Source organism: Anarhichas minor, unplaced genomic scaffold (assembly GCF_050575085.1).
Source record: "Anarhichas minor isolate MPS153535 unplaced genomic scaffold, ASM5057508v1 ptg000025l, whole genome shotgun sequence".
Taxonomy (NCBI): Eukaryota; Metazoa; Chordata; class Actinopteri; order Perciformes; family Anarhichadidae; genus Anarhichas; species Anarhichas minor.
The window spans coordinates 10,542,106-10,558,700 of NW_027466471.1; the positions used below are offsets into that span (position 1 = coordinate 10,542,106).

At 40.1% G+C, this 16,595-nt stretch overlaps 3 protein-coding genes and 1 long non-coding RNA gene across 7 annotated transcripts; 2 read left to right on the forward strand and 2 right to left on the reverse strand.

Moving 5' to 3' along the window:
* The first annotated feature begins 271 nt into the window (after positions 1 to 271).
* On the forward strand, positions 272 to 1,985 carry LOC142957208 (uncharacterized). Its single transcript, XR_012956078.1, has 4 exons — positions 272 to 545; positions 932 to 1,014; positions 1,292 to 1,371; positions 1,790 to 1,985. It is a non-coding gene; the product is annotated as an uncharacterized LOC142957208 (long non-coding RNA).
* Positions 1,986 to 2,219: 234 nt separating this feature from the next.
* On the reverse strand, positions 2,220 to 5,473 carry LOC142957290 (E3 ubiquitin-protein ligase TRIM21-like). 3 transcript variants are annotated; one of them, XM_076098989.1, is made up of 2 exons: positions 5,330 to 5,473; positions 2,220 to 4,553 (listed from the first exon to the last, which is right to left on the reverse strand). In XM_076098989.1, exon 2 carries the CDS (start codon positions 4,542 to 4,544, stop codon positions 2,901 to 2,903), a length of 1,644 nt encoding a protein of 547 aa, XP_075955104.1. In that variant the 5' UTR covers positions 4,545 to 4,553; positions 5,330 to 5,473; the 3' UTR covers positions 2,220 to 2,900. The 3 variants fall into 3 exon arrangements, with proteins under 3 accessions (XP_075955104.1, XP_075955105.1, XP_075955106.1); XM_076098990.1 differs by having other exon boundaries at positions 5,287 to 5,424; XM_076098991.1 differs by lacking the exon at positions 5,330 to 5,473 and adding an exon at positions 5,149 to 5,170.
* Positions 5,474 to 7,431: 1,958 nt separating this feature from the next.
* On the reverse strand, positions 7,432 to 9,782 carry LOC142957616 (beta-1,3-galactosyl-O-glycosyl-glycoprotein beta-1,6-N-acetylglucosaminyltransferase-like). Its single transcript, XM_076099546.1, has 4 exons — positions 9,481 to 9,782; positions 9,284 to 9,377; positions 8,149 to 8,553; positions 7,432 to 8,031 (listed from the first exon to the last, which is right to left on the reverse strand). The coding sequence occupies exons 1-4, from the start codon at positions 9,780 to 9,782 to the stop codon at positions 7,564 to 7,566; spliced, it is 1,269 nt and encodes a 422-aa protein (XP_075955661.1). The 3' UTR covers positions 7,432 to 7,563.
* Positions 9,783 to 11,894: 2,112 nt separating this feature from the next.
* On the forward strand, positions 11,895 to 15,959 carry rfk (riboflavin kinase). Of its 2 annotated transcripts, none has more exons than XM_076098994.1 (4): positions 11,895 to 12,478; positions 13,126 to 13,277; positions 13,893 to 13,995; positions 14,253 to 15,959. In XM_076098994.1, the coding sequence occupies exons 1-4, from the start codon at positions 12,397 to 12,399 to the stop codon at positions 14,426 to 14,428; spliced, it is 513 nt and encodes a 170-aa protein (XP_075955109.1). In that variant the 5' UTR covers positions 11,895 to 12,396; the 3' UTR covers positions 14,429 to 15,959. The 2 variants fall into 2 exon arrangements, with proteins under 2 accessions (XP_075955109.1, XP_075955110.1); XM_076098995.1 differs by having other exon boundaries at positions 11,898 to 12,478; positions 14,256 to 15,959.
* Positions 15,960 to 16,595: the final 636 nt, after the last annotated feature.

Below are 16,595 nucleotides of genomic sequence, written 5' to 3' on the forward strand. Positions count from 1 at the left end.
TGGAGAGAGTCATGCGAGATATCTTCTTCGATCGGCGCAATTTCCCTGCTCTTCTTTCTGTTTCCTCGTCTCTCCCCCGTGTGTCACGGTGTGTGTAAACCTCGCTCGAGTCAGGAAACTTGTCAGAATACTCATATTGAGCTGCATCACCTGATGTGATTTACAATGCATTGGTCGGTGTTTCCTGCACCGCCGAACATGTGCCGTAACGGCTGGATAAGACGCGCCGGTTAAAGTATCAACTCAGTTCCTAATATGTATAATTCCGAATTATCAATCGGATTTAGGGCCTGGGTCCGGATCCGGTCCGCCTGTTGGGGACCCCTGATGTAGACTCAGGGAGCCGCAACATAACACATCATAACACATCATGACTCCTCTCCTCACCTGTGTGCAGTGAGTACGCTGCAGCGAACATCACCACCAACCTGTATGTGATCAGCCAGCCGTGGCTCTTCTCTCTGGCCTGGTGTGCTGGAGTCCAGTCGGTCACCACCAACGCTCCCCAGCTCCTCAGCAGCATAAGCTCGCCTCTCTTCCTCATGGTAACACGTCAGATACATACACACTGTGTACACTCACTCAAGTACTGTACTTAAGTACACATTTAAGGTACTTCCTCCACGGCGATAAGGACAAAATCTTCTATTCCGATACAGTTTTTTTTTTACTGGTAATTCAGTAAATAATCTACATTAAATAACCATAAAGCCTATTTTTAGTCCTGTGTGAATTGTACTGAGTGTTTTTATTAAGAACTTTAGTGCAAAATAAACAGTTTCAAGTGAAACTATAGAGAGAAAAAAAGATCAATATTTCCAGCTACACACTCACTATGCACGCACACAATTACATGCTTATCAGATTAAGACAATAGTTTCTCTATGTGTGAAATACTAACTTCCTTTTGTTATTTCTGTGTGTCTCTCAGAGTCCAGACGAGTACAACCTGATGTGGATTCTCTCTGACCTGGTGTCCCTCGTGCTCATCTTCATCATCTTCATCTTTCACTGGTGAATCTGCCAGTTAAAAACTACAAACACCACACTGAGAAAAAACTACAAGTTAAAGTCCTGCATTGAAAATCTTACTTCAGTTAAAGTATTAAAAATATATAAATGTCCCTTGTGACTATAAATATATAAACATATATATGAGATGTAGTGGAGTAGAAGTATAAAGTAGCATGAAAAGAAAATAGTCCAGTACTTGAGTAAATGAACAGTGAGCATGATTACAGGAAAGGTCGTCTGATCTCAATAAGAGACTAAATGTTTCGTTTGTTCGTAGGTGGCGAGAGAGACGACTGGCTTTCTGCTCGAGCAGCAAAATCACGCTGGACAACGGCACTTACAGCAAGTTCAGAACGGGTAGATTACTTTAATTATCTTTTTTATGATATACGAGTAGTTCATCTCATACTATGATTTTTCAGGTGATTTTTTTTATGACGGTATAGTGTGTGATTCTTTTAATGACATTTAATAAAATACTTTATAAGTACTTTATTTGATAAATGCTACACTATGACTTTTTTCAACATTCTATAATATGACATATTGCTTTTTACAACATACAACATATACTATGAGTTTTTCTACATACTATACTATGTCTTTCCTGTGGGATTTTTCGACTTACTATATATACACTATGGCTGTTCAGGACTTTTTCTGACACACTTTACTCTGATTTTTTAATATCATTATTTGATATTATGACTTCTTATCTAGACCTTCCTTGTTTTTCCATGCTCTCCCTCAGTTAATCATGTTTCCTTGTGCTCAGACCTCCACCTCCCTGTCAGCTCTTCTGGATTCCCAATCTCCTGCCTGCCTGTTCACTCTCTCAGCCGTCAAACACAGCTCCCCGTTCTCATCTGTTCATCCACGAGATCAGCTCAGGAACAGTCTCCCTCCGTCTTGCCCGTCTGCCATTATCTCAATTCTGGAAACCAAGTTTTGCAATAAAGCTTTTAATCCGAGTCTCTGTGCTGAATTCTGGGTTCACCCAACACTGAACTTGAATTGAAGGAAAATGTATTTATTGTGTCAAAAAAAGACATGAGTCAACAAGTGTGTCAACAAAAGGTCATGAAAAAAGTCAGTATGTCGTAACAGATCTCATAGCATCAAGTGGAAATACACAAATAAAGTATCTCTAAATTGTACTTAAATACAGTACTTGACTAAATGTAAAATACAAAAGACAAATCCAGTTCAAAGTTTCTTTGTTTTTATTCTGTTGAGGATTTGTTCACTTTATTCTGGCTATAAAACATTCTGCAGAGAGGACGACTGTATTTAATACAAATAACACAATACTAAACTTTACTTCTCTGGTCACAGCAGCTGAATATTTTATTAGATTTTGTTGATTAATTTTCTACAAATATGAATAAATAATTCATCTTTTATTGACCCCTAAAAACACACCAGAGACCTCTTGATGCTTCTGTTCATTCAAAAATAATAGAAACTAAAACCCTTAAACACCTTTTTTTTAACTAAAGAATAAGTGTTTCATGACTTTCTCCAATAATTTGAGCCAGTAATCATAATGTATTATATTTACAATAATCAGATATTAAACATTTTCATTTGGCACCCAGATATTTAAGGAATGTGCAAATGCTTCTTATTCCTGAGTACATTGTTTTTGATTATTCAACAGTCTTGAAGGCAGGTTATGCAGTTATTAGAATGAATTAGACTACATCAGATAATATCAATCAGTGGCTCAATGTCTGTGTGTTGGAGTAGAAATACATTTACAGACAAATAGAAAAAACATTGATCATAATGTGAAGAATCAATAACGTTTACACCGTAAATCACCAATAATATAGATTTGTTACATTAAATGAAAGAGTTTCTCTGTAGAAAATCAAGTGTTTGTTCTACTCAGTGTGATTGACAGGAGAGATGATCAGAGGAGCAGAGTTTTTACCATTATTATTAAGAAATGGACCAAAGAATGGGTAGAGTTTCTCAGTGAAGCAGCAGCCAGTAAAGGAGTAGATAAGAGCTGCAGACTTAACGTCATAGAAGGAGACCAGACCCTCCTCATAGTCCACAAACACCCCCACCTTCTGAGGCTGAGACTTCAGAGAGAGACAGATTGATGGACCAACACAAGCTTTGTACTCATTCTCATTCCTCAACCATATCGTCCAGTAACCTTTCTGAGGGCTCAGTGTGATGTGTCCCTTCCTGTTGATCGACTCTCTGGCCACTCCTAAATCCCACTCAGTCTTCCCTTCAACCTGAACCTCGTAGTAAAATCTTCCTGAAGAGAAACTCTGCTTTGCTAAAACACAAACACAAGAATCAAATCTCTCTGGATTGTCTGGGAGATTCTTCTTTACATCACCACATTTAACTTGGTTTCCATCATCAGACAGGATCAGCCAGGGATTTGCTGTACCAGGATCAAGTGTCACATCTACTGCAGACTGCTGGACCCTCTTCAGCTCGGCCTCAAACAGCTTCTTCATCTGTTTACTGAGCGTCTCCTCCAGCTGATTCACAGCTCTCCTCACAGTCCCCTCATGTGAAGGTGGACTGACTCTGACTCCTGTCCAGTTCTTGGTGGGTGGAGCAGTGTTCAGGGTCCTGAAGCTCTGGAGGAGGTGGAGGAGGTCTTCAGAGCAGGAGAGCTGCTCTACCTCAGTGCTTCTCTTCTTCAGCTCAGAGATTTCCTGTTCCAGCTGTTTGATGAAGCCTTCAGCCTGTTTCTCTGTCTTTCTCTGCTTCTCTTTGATCGTGTCGATGAGCTCGGCCTGGCTTCTCTCAACAGACTCCTTCAGAGCGGTGAAGACCTGAACACCATCTGCTATCTCTCTGTCTGCATCTTCCTCACTGAGCTCCACTGAGTGTTTGATCTCATCAATCTTCAGTCGTCTCTTCTGGATCATCTGCTGGATTTCAGCCTCAGTCTTCCCCAGCTCGGCTTTCTTTCCTTCATATTCTTCTTTCAGAGGAACAACATCATGTGTCTTGTGGTCTAAAACAGTGCAGAGCATGCAGACACACATCTGGTCGGTCTTACAGAACAGCTCCAGCAGTTTGTCGTGCTTCGTACACATCCTGGCTTCCAGGTTCTCCACAGGGTCGATCAGCTGATGTCTTTTCAGACCTGACATTGTCAGATGAGGCTCCAGGTGAGTCTCACAGTAGGAGACCAGACACACCAGGCAGGACTTCAGGGCCTTCAGTTTGGTTCCAGTGCAGATGTCACAGGGAACTTCTCCTGGTTTGGCGGCTTGTTGCTCTGAGCTGCTGCTGCTGGCTTTCTGTTGAGCTGACTGTCTGAACTGAGCAGCCACCTCAGAGATGAAAGTATTGACCCGCAGCTCAGGTCTAGAGTTGAACACCTCTTTACAGTTTGGACACTGAGTCTGGACATTAACGTTCCAGTGTTGAGTGATGCAGGTTTTACAGAAGTTATGTCCACATGGTATGAGGACTGGATCAGTGAACACATCCAGACAGATGGAGCACAGAAACTGATCTTCAGTCAGCAGACAGCTGGCAGCAGACATATCTACACTCTGAGGACAACAAGAGTGAGAAAACAAACTGTTATCACATCTTTAGCAGCAGCAACAGCGTGTGTCAGGTATTGTTTTCACATTGTGGGTCTCTGTGTGTGTCATCATGGTAGAATGTGTCCTGGAGACACCTACTGTAGAGGAACTATTACAGAAGAGGGTTTGAGTACTTTAGAAAGGTGCTCACAACATAGAATTTAAAAACAGAGTGATCCTCCATTACTGTCACATCACATATTAAATAATAATACTGCTACCCTGCTGCTTATATATTATTAGAGTGAATTTATATCATTTGTAAGGAGCCTAATCATTTTTAATTACACTTTTATATTGAACATATTACTATTATGTGACATATTTGGACCTCAGTTTGAATGTGAGTTGAACTTCCTGTCTGACTCGAGCTGAAGTGTTTGAGTTGAAACACAGTAAATATTATCAGCTGAACTTCCTCACAAACACAGACAGCAGGAACTACAGAGACAGTGACGTTTAGAGGAAAGGCTTTACAGTTCAAGGATATTTACCAAAGTATAGAACAGTTATGTGAGTTATAAAACATCAATGTTGTTCCTCTATAATCAGTAAATACCTCCACACATTTAATCAGATGCTGTTCTCTGTGTTTGGACAATCCAAAGGGAGTAGCAGCTAGGCTAGTTAGCTTCTAGCAGGCCTAGTTTATCTGCTGCTACTTTGTTCTTTGTTATGGATCCTGGTTTGAACTCACTTTACACCAAATGTTGAGTTTCTCTGTAGAACAGTGAACTCACCAGAGTTTGTCAGAGACTCTGTTGTTGAGAATAAGCTGCTGGATTCAGTTGAATGTTTCTTTAGAGAGAAACAGAGAGACTTGTCTCGACTGCAGCTCTGCTGTCGCTCAGACTAACTTTCACTTTCACTTCAGGAGAAGTGAGTCTGCAGCTCTCCTCTTTCAGAGTGGCTCCTCCTCTCAGTGAAGCTCTGTGAACGAGCTTTTACTGCCTCTTTGAGGAATAACTTGACATTCAAACAACATGAGTTTGACTTCTTCCTTCTTATTCCTTTATTTTCTTTGTGTGTGTTTTAAACATTAAATCTGAAATACTGTGTGTTTCTTTATTTACACATTTTAAAGGTTTGTGTGTATTTTTGTAAACATCCTATTGCTGCTGTCTTGGCTAGATTAACTCTTGATGAGATTTACCTGGTCAAATAAAGGTACAAATAAAAGAACAACAATAATAAAATATTATTATTATACAATAAAGTATACAGCAGCCAAAAGAACAAACAAGTACAAACAGACAACATATCAGAAGAGGTCAGTGTAAGATATTCTACAGTATGTCACAAAAAAGTTCATAAAAAGTCACAAAAGTCAAAAAAGTCCTTCACAGATTACGCCACAAATAAAAGTCAGAATAGTATCTCACACAAAGAACTCATCAAATAATGACCACATAAATAATGTCATAGTATAGTATTTGAAGAGGCTTGTACTGTAAGTGGACCTTGAGTTGCGGTTGTTTTTTTATCAAACTGCCTCAATATAGGAATAATATTAATAACTCTGGATAATGACACTGTTCACAATGGTCTGCAAAAAACAGAAACTTTCAATGACATACTTTCAAAAATTTGATATTTATTATAACTTGAAAAAATAACAAAAGGAATAATTTTTTTACACTTTTGGTCACAATTATTAATGACAGAACAATGTGTTTTCTTTAAAGTCAGATAATTATCATTATTAGAGGAGCTGTGTGTTGTAGGGACCATTAAAGAGCTCCTGTGACGTCAGACTCTGCACAGCTTCAGTGGGAAGTTCTCTGTGATCAGGTGATCGTCATAAAGCACGATGACGACGTTCACTTCAAACTCTGAAAAGGAAACAAAGAAACAAAAAGTCACAATAAATGTCACAAAAGGCCTGACGAGATGACCTCACAGAGAACATTGTTTAGTATGTAAAACAATGATTTTAAGTTTATAAAAATGATTCCTTTACAGATTACGCCACACATTTTTGTCACGTGACTGTTGGTCTCAGCCGAGTCAATCATGGCTTCTTAGTTACACTGAAGAGCTCAGAATTTAATGTTTTTACAGAATCTGTTTAAAGTAAACGGTTTATATGAGGCAACATTTTAAATGAGACATGCAGAATAAAATGTTTTGATGAAATATCCCAATATTAAGCGTTCTTCACACACGATGTGTTCACGGGCCGTCGGAAAGATGACAATCTGACAATGACAGTTTTTTCAGCTTCTGGCTTTGAGAAACGGTGTAGATTTCATGATTCTTTAGAATAAATATTAAAACACGCTTTTCCATCCCGCTGGTGGGTTTTGGGGTTCAGAGGGTTAACCAGTGGAACCTTCAGCTCCTCACGGTTTTATGGAGCTTTATAGTGAGTTTCAGCTCATTGTTTATCTGTCTGCTCACAACTATAAGATAATATAAAATAAATAATTAACTTTATTTATGTACCACTTTTAAGGTTGCAAAGTGCTTTACACGCTCATCCACCAGGTGCTGTGGCTGCCCTCAGACCTGCGTGCTCTGGTCCAGGACATCGATCCTGAGCTCCAGCAGACGTCGGGCAGTGGCTCCCTCTAGTGGAAGGGAGGGGTCGTCACACAGTTACCTGAGAACATTTCAAATGACACAGTACCCAAATGGCCAATTTCAAGATTCTGCTTAAGCGTGCCGCAACTAAAATCTCTCCATCTTCGGTAATGTTCGGATGTTGTGATATGGTTTGCTTGAGGTTTTGGATTGCAGCTGCATCATTCCAAAGGGATACTCACTCCCAATATTGCCTCGAATTTAAAAGAGGTTTATTAAGTCATTGTATTTGTCTGTTTTTTATTATCACTTTGGCTTCATTACATCACTTTGGCTTCATTACACTGCAAATCATTTTAAATATCTCTTAATCTTTTTGGCAAAAAAAAGAAGAAAGAATTGAAATAGCATTTGAAGCCATTCTTCATTGCTGGAAAAATGTCCAATACACCTAAAATAACTCAGCTAGTGCCTTGTGTCTCAGATACTTCTCCAAGCAGTAGACAGCAATGGGATATGTGTCTGTGTCAAACTTATTGGCAAAGAGGTGATGCTGTTGAAGCAGCCACTGCAGGTCTCCAGCAGCATACACACATATATCCCTGACATGGTTGCCTTGACATTCTGGGTACACCTCCCCTTCGTGCAACCGCCACTTCACCAGCCGTGCAATCGCATTGATGTCCGTCATGTCGTATTTGGGGCTGGGCCTCTTTGAGCCAGGAACACCAGGGAGTCGTTGAATGGTTGCCCAGAGAAATTCATCAGGACTGAAGGTGTCTTTAGCCCATTCGATCAGTGCCAGGATACGGTTGTCCTCCAACACACTGCGGATGTAGCCTCGGTTAACCACAATGTAGGCATTTCCTGACATAATGGACAGGTTGAAGGGAGGTGGCTCCTTTATATTTTCTGTTGGCTGAGACAGTTAAAGCGGTGAGTGAATGTGATGGTGACCGTCATTAAAGTCAACTTGAAGTTGCAATGACAAAGTTAATGTCCAAATTATCAATTTAGCCATGTATCACAGATGTACCTGGATTTGTCCATCAACTATCTGGTGAGCATGTGACACCCTCCACTGCTTGTTTTCAGGCAGTTTTTCTGACTCCAAGCTGTTACTGCCCTTCAATGACTGCAATGCCCTTACAATCTCCAAATTGGTTTTCAGAGGGAAATCCTGGCCACAAAGGTTTATGAAGTATTTCCATTTTGTTTTAGCGTTATAGAGATCAGCCATACAGTTAAGATCAGCCTGGACACGTGGCCAGGCAGCATAGACCACACTCACAGCCTGGCTGACCATAAAGACATTCGGGAAACAGGAAGTAATGGCACTGATGGCAGAGAAGACCGAGGCCTCTGATTTCTTGTCTACATGGACGCAATAGATATTTTGAGGTGCATAGATGGCTCGCAGCAGTTGCTCAAAGTTCTGCACCTAGAGTATATTAAAAAAAATGTATTCAGCTTTTGTGTATCATATATGCAATGCCATATATTTACTTGTTGTTAAATGTATTTTCTTTATTTATGAAACAATTTAAAGGGGGACTCAAACAATTTAGTATTGCTCTTCCATAAAGTTGGAGTTACTCACAAGAGACAGATTTTAGAAAAAAAAAAGGTCAAAACTGAAGCAGCAGAGACCGAAATATTGTAAGAACTTTTATTGTCTCGTATGGGGCAAGTTCCTTTCCACACCATAAAAACAACTTCTATTAGACAACCGTGCCTCCAAAATGCCAACTTCTTTCAATTTCTACGCATTCTGTTTTAAATGTAGGCCTTTGACAATTCTCAACACCAAACTGAGATAACCTTGAAGACATTATCAGGGTTATTATACAACTTTGGAAAGAAGACATACAGCTATTTTCACAGACTTAGAAGAATGCCTTGTGACGAGTAAACTGACATATCTTATATCATAGAACAAAATGTTAAAGTATCTTAAGTTTGTGTTCCTCACAGACCGTATTTAAGGCATCTAACCAAAAACCCATTCAAACAACCCATTGACTTCAAGACGGGGGAACCGGAAGAGCAAAAATGCTAACTCATTTCTAGGTTTTACGACTCATTCCTGCAGCACTCTGTTAAAATCGTCTACACTGTTTTTTAAAGTTATTTGAACTTGAGGTATTTGAATTTAAATTTAGGCGACATACCTTATGATGCACAACCATGGAGTAAGCCAGAGGGAAGTCCTCTTCTTCCCTGCTTAATGGGAATGTTAAGTATTTTCTGCTTGACTTGAATTTCCTGAAAAGAATTTAACAAATATTGATTTCTGTTAAATTCAGCACATTGAAAAAATTGTTTACAGTTCTGCAATCACTGAAACCTGTAGTTTAAAGAAACACACCCGCAGTCGAGGTTTGCATTGATATAATATGAATTGGGGATCTGAACACTCTTTTGGAAGTCTTTAGTGCTGGTCAGTAATTTGGCCTGCTCCAGTGCCTCTCTCTCTCCCTGCAGGACTGCTGAACAGTTGCACACATTCTCTGGGCCGCAATCAGCATCTGTATAATCCAACCATCTGTACCCGAGAATGTTACTAGGATCCCAGCGTATATTTAGGCACCTTAGCAGGGAAATCATCCATAGTAATTTCAGTGCAACAGTTAACTTTAGCAGCAGCCAGACTTTTTTTTGTGAGATCATTACTTAAGGAGTACCTCAACCACCGAAACTTGTCAGGAATTCCCCCTTTATATTAGTTTGTTTTCATCCTGTCTGCCTGTTTTATTAACTCTCCTGTCATTTCAGACCCTGCCACTCACACCCTATCATCTCTCATTCCCCTCACCTGGTCCTCCAACGCCAATCTCACCTGCAGCCATTCCCTCATTAGCCCCTCACTATTTAGGTCCACTCACTTGCACCTGTTTCCTGTGTAAGGGCCTGAGGGGCAGGGTAGTGGCTGGAATGTAGGCTCCACCCACTCCTTTAAGAGAGCATTGAGATCAGGTGTGGGAAGAGACACACCTGATCCCCTCGTCGGGGAGGTGAACAAAAGGTAAGGAGGGAAACGGAGCAGGACAACATGCGACGAGCTTCTCCTCTTGATGAAGAAGATTAAGTCGGCTAGCGGCCCGGCTGATATAGTTTAGTTTGTGAAGTTAATAGAGCTCTGGACTGAGCTACGTTTTCTGTCATTTTGTGTTTGTTTAATTAAAAACCCTTAAAACCTGCATAACTGACTCTGCCTGTGACGCTGCCACTAATTTATGTGTCCTCCGCACCGCCCCGTTACACTGGTGGAGAATGTGGCCACGAGGACCCTAGTGGTGGCGTAGCAGATTTTTGTTCTACACGTTCTCACATCAAGGCTACAAGCTCAATCATTTTGCAACATATTAACCTTCAGAAAAATATCCAAACAATATTTAAGACTGCAGAAGATTTACCTTTGGACAAACTCCAGTGTCCTTGCAGCTTCCTCTTGGTATTGCAAGTTGAACACATAGTAGCGAGAACTGCAGCAAGCCCTGTGATGAAGCTTGGTTGGATGCCTTCAGACTACGTGGCTTTCAATGCTTATCATCCAGCGTCACCAGCAACTAATGAAGAAAACAATTCTAGTTAATGTTCTGAACAGTGGCGGCTGCCAATAAAGGGCGTTAACGGTGTTGACTGTTGTTTGGCGTAGGCTACGGCCCACAGTAGCCTGTGTACTGTCCACTAATAAACCACAACCAAGATAGCGTCTCGTAGCTTTCCTTACCAAGGGTCGCTACAATATGTAAACATATTGTATGAAAATAATAATATAGAATGTAATGCTGTCTTTAGGTTTTATTAGCATATTGACTGTGCGTCATACTGTGTATGACGGAAAACCCAGGATCAGATTTTTGTTAGACGATCTCATAAAGCGGGCTCATGATGTTAGGTGGATGACCAAGAAAAAAACGGAACGTATGTATACGCTACGCACACCACAAAATTCTAATATAATTTAAAACTCAGGTTTTCCTGTCTTTTCCTGGGCCCATGCTGCAGCCCTGTCGGAATGATGATATGATGAAATAAGTTCATAGAATTAAATTCACTCATTTGACCATTTATTGCTGCTCATATGTGGACGCATTTATATAAAACTTCATTCCACATTTTATTTTAATTGACTAACAGTACATACCACTTTAATCTGTATTATTATTATTAAGAATAAGAAAAGGTAGAAGAATGATACACTTATTAATATTTTTACTTTTTATATAATTATAAATCACAACTATTATGTAGGTAAGGAAGGGTAAACAGTCCGTTTCGGCCATGGTTTGGATCTTGGTAAAAGATAGTCCTCATGTCGCCCTGTTGTGGTTTCATTTAAACACCAACGGCAGCTTCCGGCTTGCTTGGTATATCCTCCACAGGTAGGCTACCAGAATCAGAACCGTTTATTTTGCCAGAGTATGTTGCAAGGAATTGTATGTGGTGGATGGTGCATAGCATTAAACAGTCAACACAGTGCAAAAAGTAGAACATATACAAAATGTACAATAAAATATAAAATAAAGTGCACAATCATGATAAATTAATGTTTCTAAAACGCTAAGCAGTATTAAGTAACGATAGTAAACTTCGCCTTTTCTAAAACTGGCGGTGCGTTCCCGTCGCCCAAGGGAAACACTTCGGGTAACGGGTAAAAAAAAGCATGCAAAAGAAAATTTGCGATCCATTTACCTAGATGCGTCATTGAACGCTTCATTTGTACGTACTATATTTTCCCACAACATTTGAACGCGACACGTAACCCCCGGCCTGCTTTGGTCACGCGGTCAATGACGTCAGGAGAAGCGTTACTGAAACTGATGTGCCCACTGCCCACACATGTAATAATCACCGCCTGTGAGAGCTTCATTCTCACCGTCACACTGCGAGTGGACGCAACTTAAGTGAAACCGGGGCAGTCATCTTCTGAGGCCATTACGATCAAAACCTTTGGACGACATCGTTTAGAATCAGGGTGCCTCTAGAGAAGCTACTGGTAGCTATCTTAGCTAGCATAGCTGGTGAACTTTAAACCATCGCTGCTTTGTGAGTGACGTTCAACTGTATCCCACTCGAGCGAGCGAGCCAGGCAGGTGAAGCTATAGCCAAAATACAAGGAGGGATTTGAACTATACACGGGTACGATTTCAGTTCAGCTAACTGTCAAAGAGTTGCTAGCCGGTTGAGCTGATTGGTCGGTCCGACTTCCTTGCATCGTTCGAGGTCATTCTGTGCCGTGTGTATCGAGCCAGCTGTTATCGGGAAGCTAGCGCAAGTCATGAAGAGTCTTCCGTATTTCTGCCGGGGAGAGGTCATTCGAGGCTTCGGGAGAGGAAGCAAGGAACTGGGAATTCCCACAGGTGAGTCTATCGTCTGCCATTGATCTGTGTGAGCGGTTGAGTAACGTTAGCTAACCTGCTACGTAACGTTAGCTCGCGTAGGTAACGATAGGTCAGTCTGAATCGGTGCAGAGTAACTTCACAGAGAACTAGAGTAATGTTACACAAATAACATTGGCAGTGTGATTTTGACCTAAATGTCCGCCAGGCTTTCTCTGCAGGTACGTGATTATTGATCATTCATAATCGTTGCCGAGACGTTTATCGCTAGTTACGGACAGCTTTAATAAAGACGACACCGTTTTACGCAACGAACGAGTACCTTTTTGGGGGGGGACAGCGGTAGATGTTTGCTTTTACAGTAGAGGTTTGTGTCTAACCATGCAGGGCTTCCAGACAGTGAGGACATTGCCAAAAGTACCCAGTGTGTTACCCACAATTCATTTCTAACAATGTGGAAAAAAATAATTTTGTGTATTAATTTCTAGCCTTGGAGGTCTTAACAAGCAGTGACAATGTTTCTCCATGTAGAGAAACATGTCTTATCTACTTTGAGGTGACATTGAGCAAGACACCAGCTCTCAGGAGGAGCGGTTCCCCTTGCATGCTAACCTTTTTCCTCTTCTTCTTCTTCTGACTCTGCCTCCCTTTCTCTCCCCCATCTCCAGCCAACTTTCCTGACCTGGTGGTGGACACTCTTCCCGCAGATATCGGCACAGGGATCTACTACGGCTGGGCCTGCGTGGATAATGGTGATGTCTACAAGATGGTGATGAGCATTGGCTGGAACCCTTACTACAAAAATACCAAGAAGTCCATGGTCAGTACAAGAGCAGCAGCATTCACTGCAAACTGCTTGGTGTGTTAGTCAGAAAGAAAGCGTGCACATTGCAAATCTATTCATAAGATGTTAAATAATCTTTTACAATCCAGGGTTACAGGCAGTGACTGTATGGTCACAAGGCCATGGTCACACCAGGAATCAAATCATCCACAGTGGGACAAACCAAATAACTTCTCAATAAAATGAATCAAATACCACTTGTGTTGAATTTTCTAAAGAGAATAGTGGCTAAAGTCTGCAATGTAACACATTTAGAGACATGTTTGTTTAAGCAACGATGTTCAAGTGAAAGCACTTGTTGTGAAAGTATTTGGCTCAAATATTTAATGCCTTTAAAATAAGACTGTTTACAACATGGTCGTACACACTCCATGCGCTTATATATATATATATATATATATATATATATATATATATATATATATATATATTATTTTATTTTTTTTTTCAGCATTTATTTTGAAACTACCTAATTTTACTAACCTTCTATTACATTCCGGTTTGACAACACAAGGTACATGTTGACCATTACATTTGACAGTTGCAGTACTCTTATAAAGATCCATATCTTTTTTTTAATTTTTATTTCAGGAGACTCATGTGATTCACACATTCAAAGAGGACTTTTATGGGGAGATTCTCAGTGTTGTCATGGTGGGCTACATCCGTCCAGAGAGAAGCTACAACTCACTTGGTAAGACACCCCTCCCTCTCTCCACTGTATTGGCATGACCATAACAAAATACAGTATTGCCAAGGCACTGTACCAATATTGAATGTTGACAATTCCCTCTCCTCTCTCACACACACGCTCCTATACTTTTCCTCCTTACCCACCATGATTTCTCTCCCCCCCCCCCCCCTTCCTCTTCACTTGTTCTTCTCTTTACACCGGACTTCTTCTTTTTCTTTTTTTTTTTCTCTATATTTTTAACTCATTTCTGTTCCCAGCAGAAGCGCTCATTGCAGCCATAAACAACGATATTGAGGAGGCCAAGGCCCAGCTGGAGGTGCCAGAGCATCTCAAACTGAGAGACGACAACTTCTTAACCAGCGCTCCCAGCCCGTCCTCAGCCCTGCCCCCCACCAGTGCATCCACATCACAGACTATTATGAATGGTCACTGACAGCTGGCTGTAACTGCAGCACTTTGTTCACACATACACACACCAGAACAACACAGATGTTTCTATACACACAGGTGTATGCGTTCATTAAAATGCACAGCTTCATTCTGAGATCTCTTAGCTGTCGTTATGGCTGCGCACGGACGTAATCTAAAACAACCAATCCTTTTACTTTTATTTGTCTCAACTGTGTAACTTCCTGTATTGCTTTGCTTCAGCCATCCATTCACGTAATAGATGTTCATTTGTATATATCCACAGCAGATTGACTCTGTATATAACGGAAAACACAAATGGTCCATAAACTCAACTCTGTGAACACTCTTTAGCCAAGGTCGAAAGAAAGATACTTATGTCTTTTACTGTTGACGTCTGTGTCAGATGGTTAGAGAGGGAGAGTCTGGGCATTCTTATCTGTAACAAAAACACGGGTCGCACTGTTAGATGAATATGTAGCTAAATGCAAGGTGTGTGTGACGACAGGGAGATTAAATTATTAATGTAACGGTGTTAAAGTATTCTGGCTTTGTCTCATTTTCCTCATGAAAATGTCTTTCCCTTCTAGTGAGACACAAGCCCTCTACTGTTTATCACTGCCCTCAAACGGATGACTTTATTCAATTGGACTAGAGATTTAATTTAGGGTTTTTTGATGCTTATGCAGAAATGAAAATCTCATAGGAAGTATTAACCATTACAGAATGGTTATTTATGGAATGATTGTTTTTAAGGATAGACTTTTAAAATATTTTCAATGTATTTGCCCTCTGGGTTTGAGTGGTACTCTCTTGACACAAAATATATTTCCATTATCAGCGGATAAAAGCAATTATAGATGAGTCAAGGAATGCAGGCTGGATAAGCATGTTATGCACGTCGGTTACGTTGAAAGGCAGCCGTGTATGAGCTCTGATTTCTACCATAAATACTTGAAAAGAGGTTCATGTCGATTTACCTACAATTTGCATTAAATGCTGTCTTTATTCATTAGCTTCCTTTTACGTTCTTGGGGTCTTTCAACATTTTAACTTTTTTTTTCAAAACATGCTAGTGCTTTACAGTTCTGTGTGTTTTTGCGTGTGTGCACCAGCACCTCTAGGTTTTACAAAGAAAATGACACCGAACACACGAGTATGTTAAATTCTTTGAACCCCTGTAAATAATTGTTTTTAACAAATGAAAAGATGAGTCTAGCTATGTGATTTTGTATTTTAAGTTACGTGTTAAGGGAGTAAAAGATATGACTGCATTCTTGCAACAGTAGCTATTTTCATCTCCAAAGAAGTTTTTCCAGCTACCTTTCTATTCTCAGTCGGTTAGTCTTTGTAGGTTTCCCTTTTCAGCAGTTTGCTTTTTAACTTACAGGGAAATGAATGAAAGAATATAATACACGTAGCAGTACTTCACTGTAAACATGTTGACAAATTCAGTGCTGTAAAAAGATTTCCTTTCATGCTGAATGCTACAATATCCATTATATTCATCCTCTAAAGCACTTAATGTACAAAATAAAATTGAAAGTATCTTTGAATTGTGATGTCTTGCTTCCTCAAACCTGTTGACGACACTTACCGCTGCAGTAGGGTCGAAAATGTGTTGCAATTATGTATTCTAGTTTACACAGGGACCAGGGTTACTGCACGGAGAGCACCTCATATCTATAATTTAATCAAATAAATTGTTTGATCAAAATACATTTCTTTGTTCATTTTGTTGTTTACACAATGTGGGGCAAGATGTAATTGAAATACAGTATAAGGTATTCTACATACGTAGAGCATGAAACAGATTCAAATATTGAGCGATCTTCACATGGCTGGCCTTTTACGTTTTGTTTGTTGGCAGTCGAGGGATCTCTTTGTGATTCAGACATCATTGGCTGATACCTGCGTGAATATTGTTATTGTCCTAATAGGGTCAGCAAATATGTACAGATAAGTTATTTTTTAATAGTTTCTTTAAAATTATGTAATTAAAACAAAAATCTCAGAACTGAAATTCTTTCCTGTTTCCCCGTTGAGACTACTGTGTCATCATACACGCACACAAACACACACTTTTGAAATGAAAAGTAAACCCACCGGCTATGTGACTGTAGATACACGTCATAGCAAGAAGTGAGTACATGTTAAGGCTCAGGAAGAAAACGTCAATGTCAAGCACACCA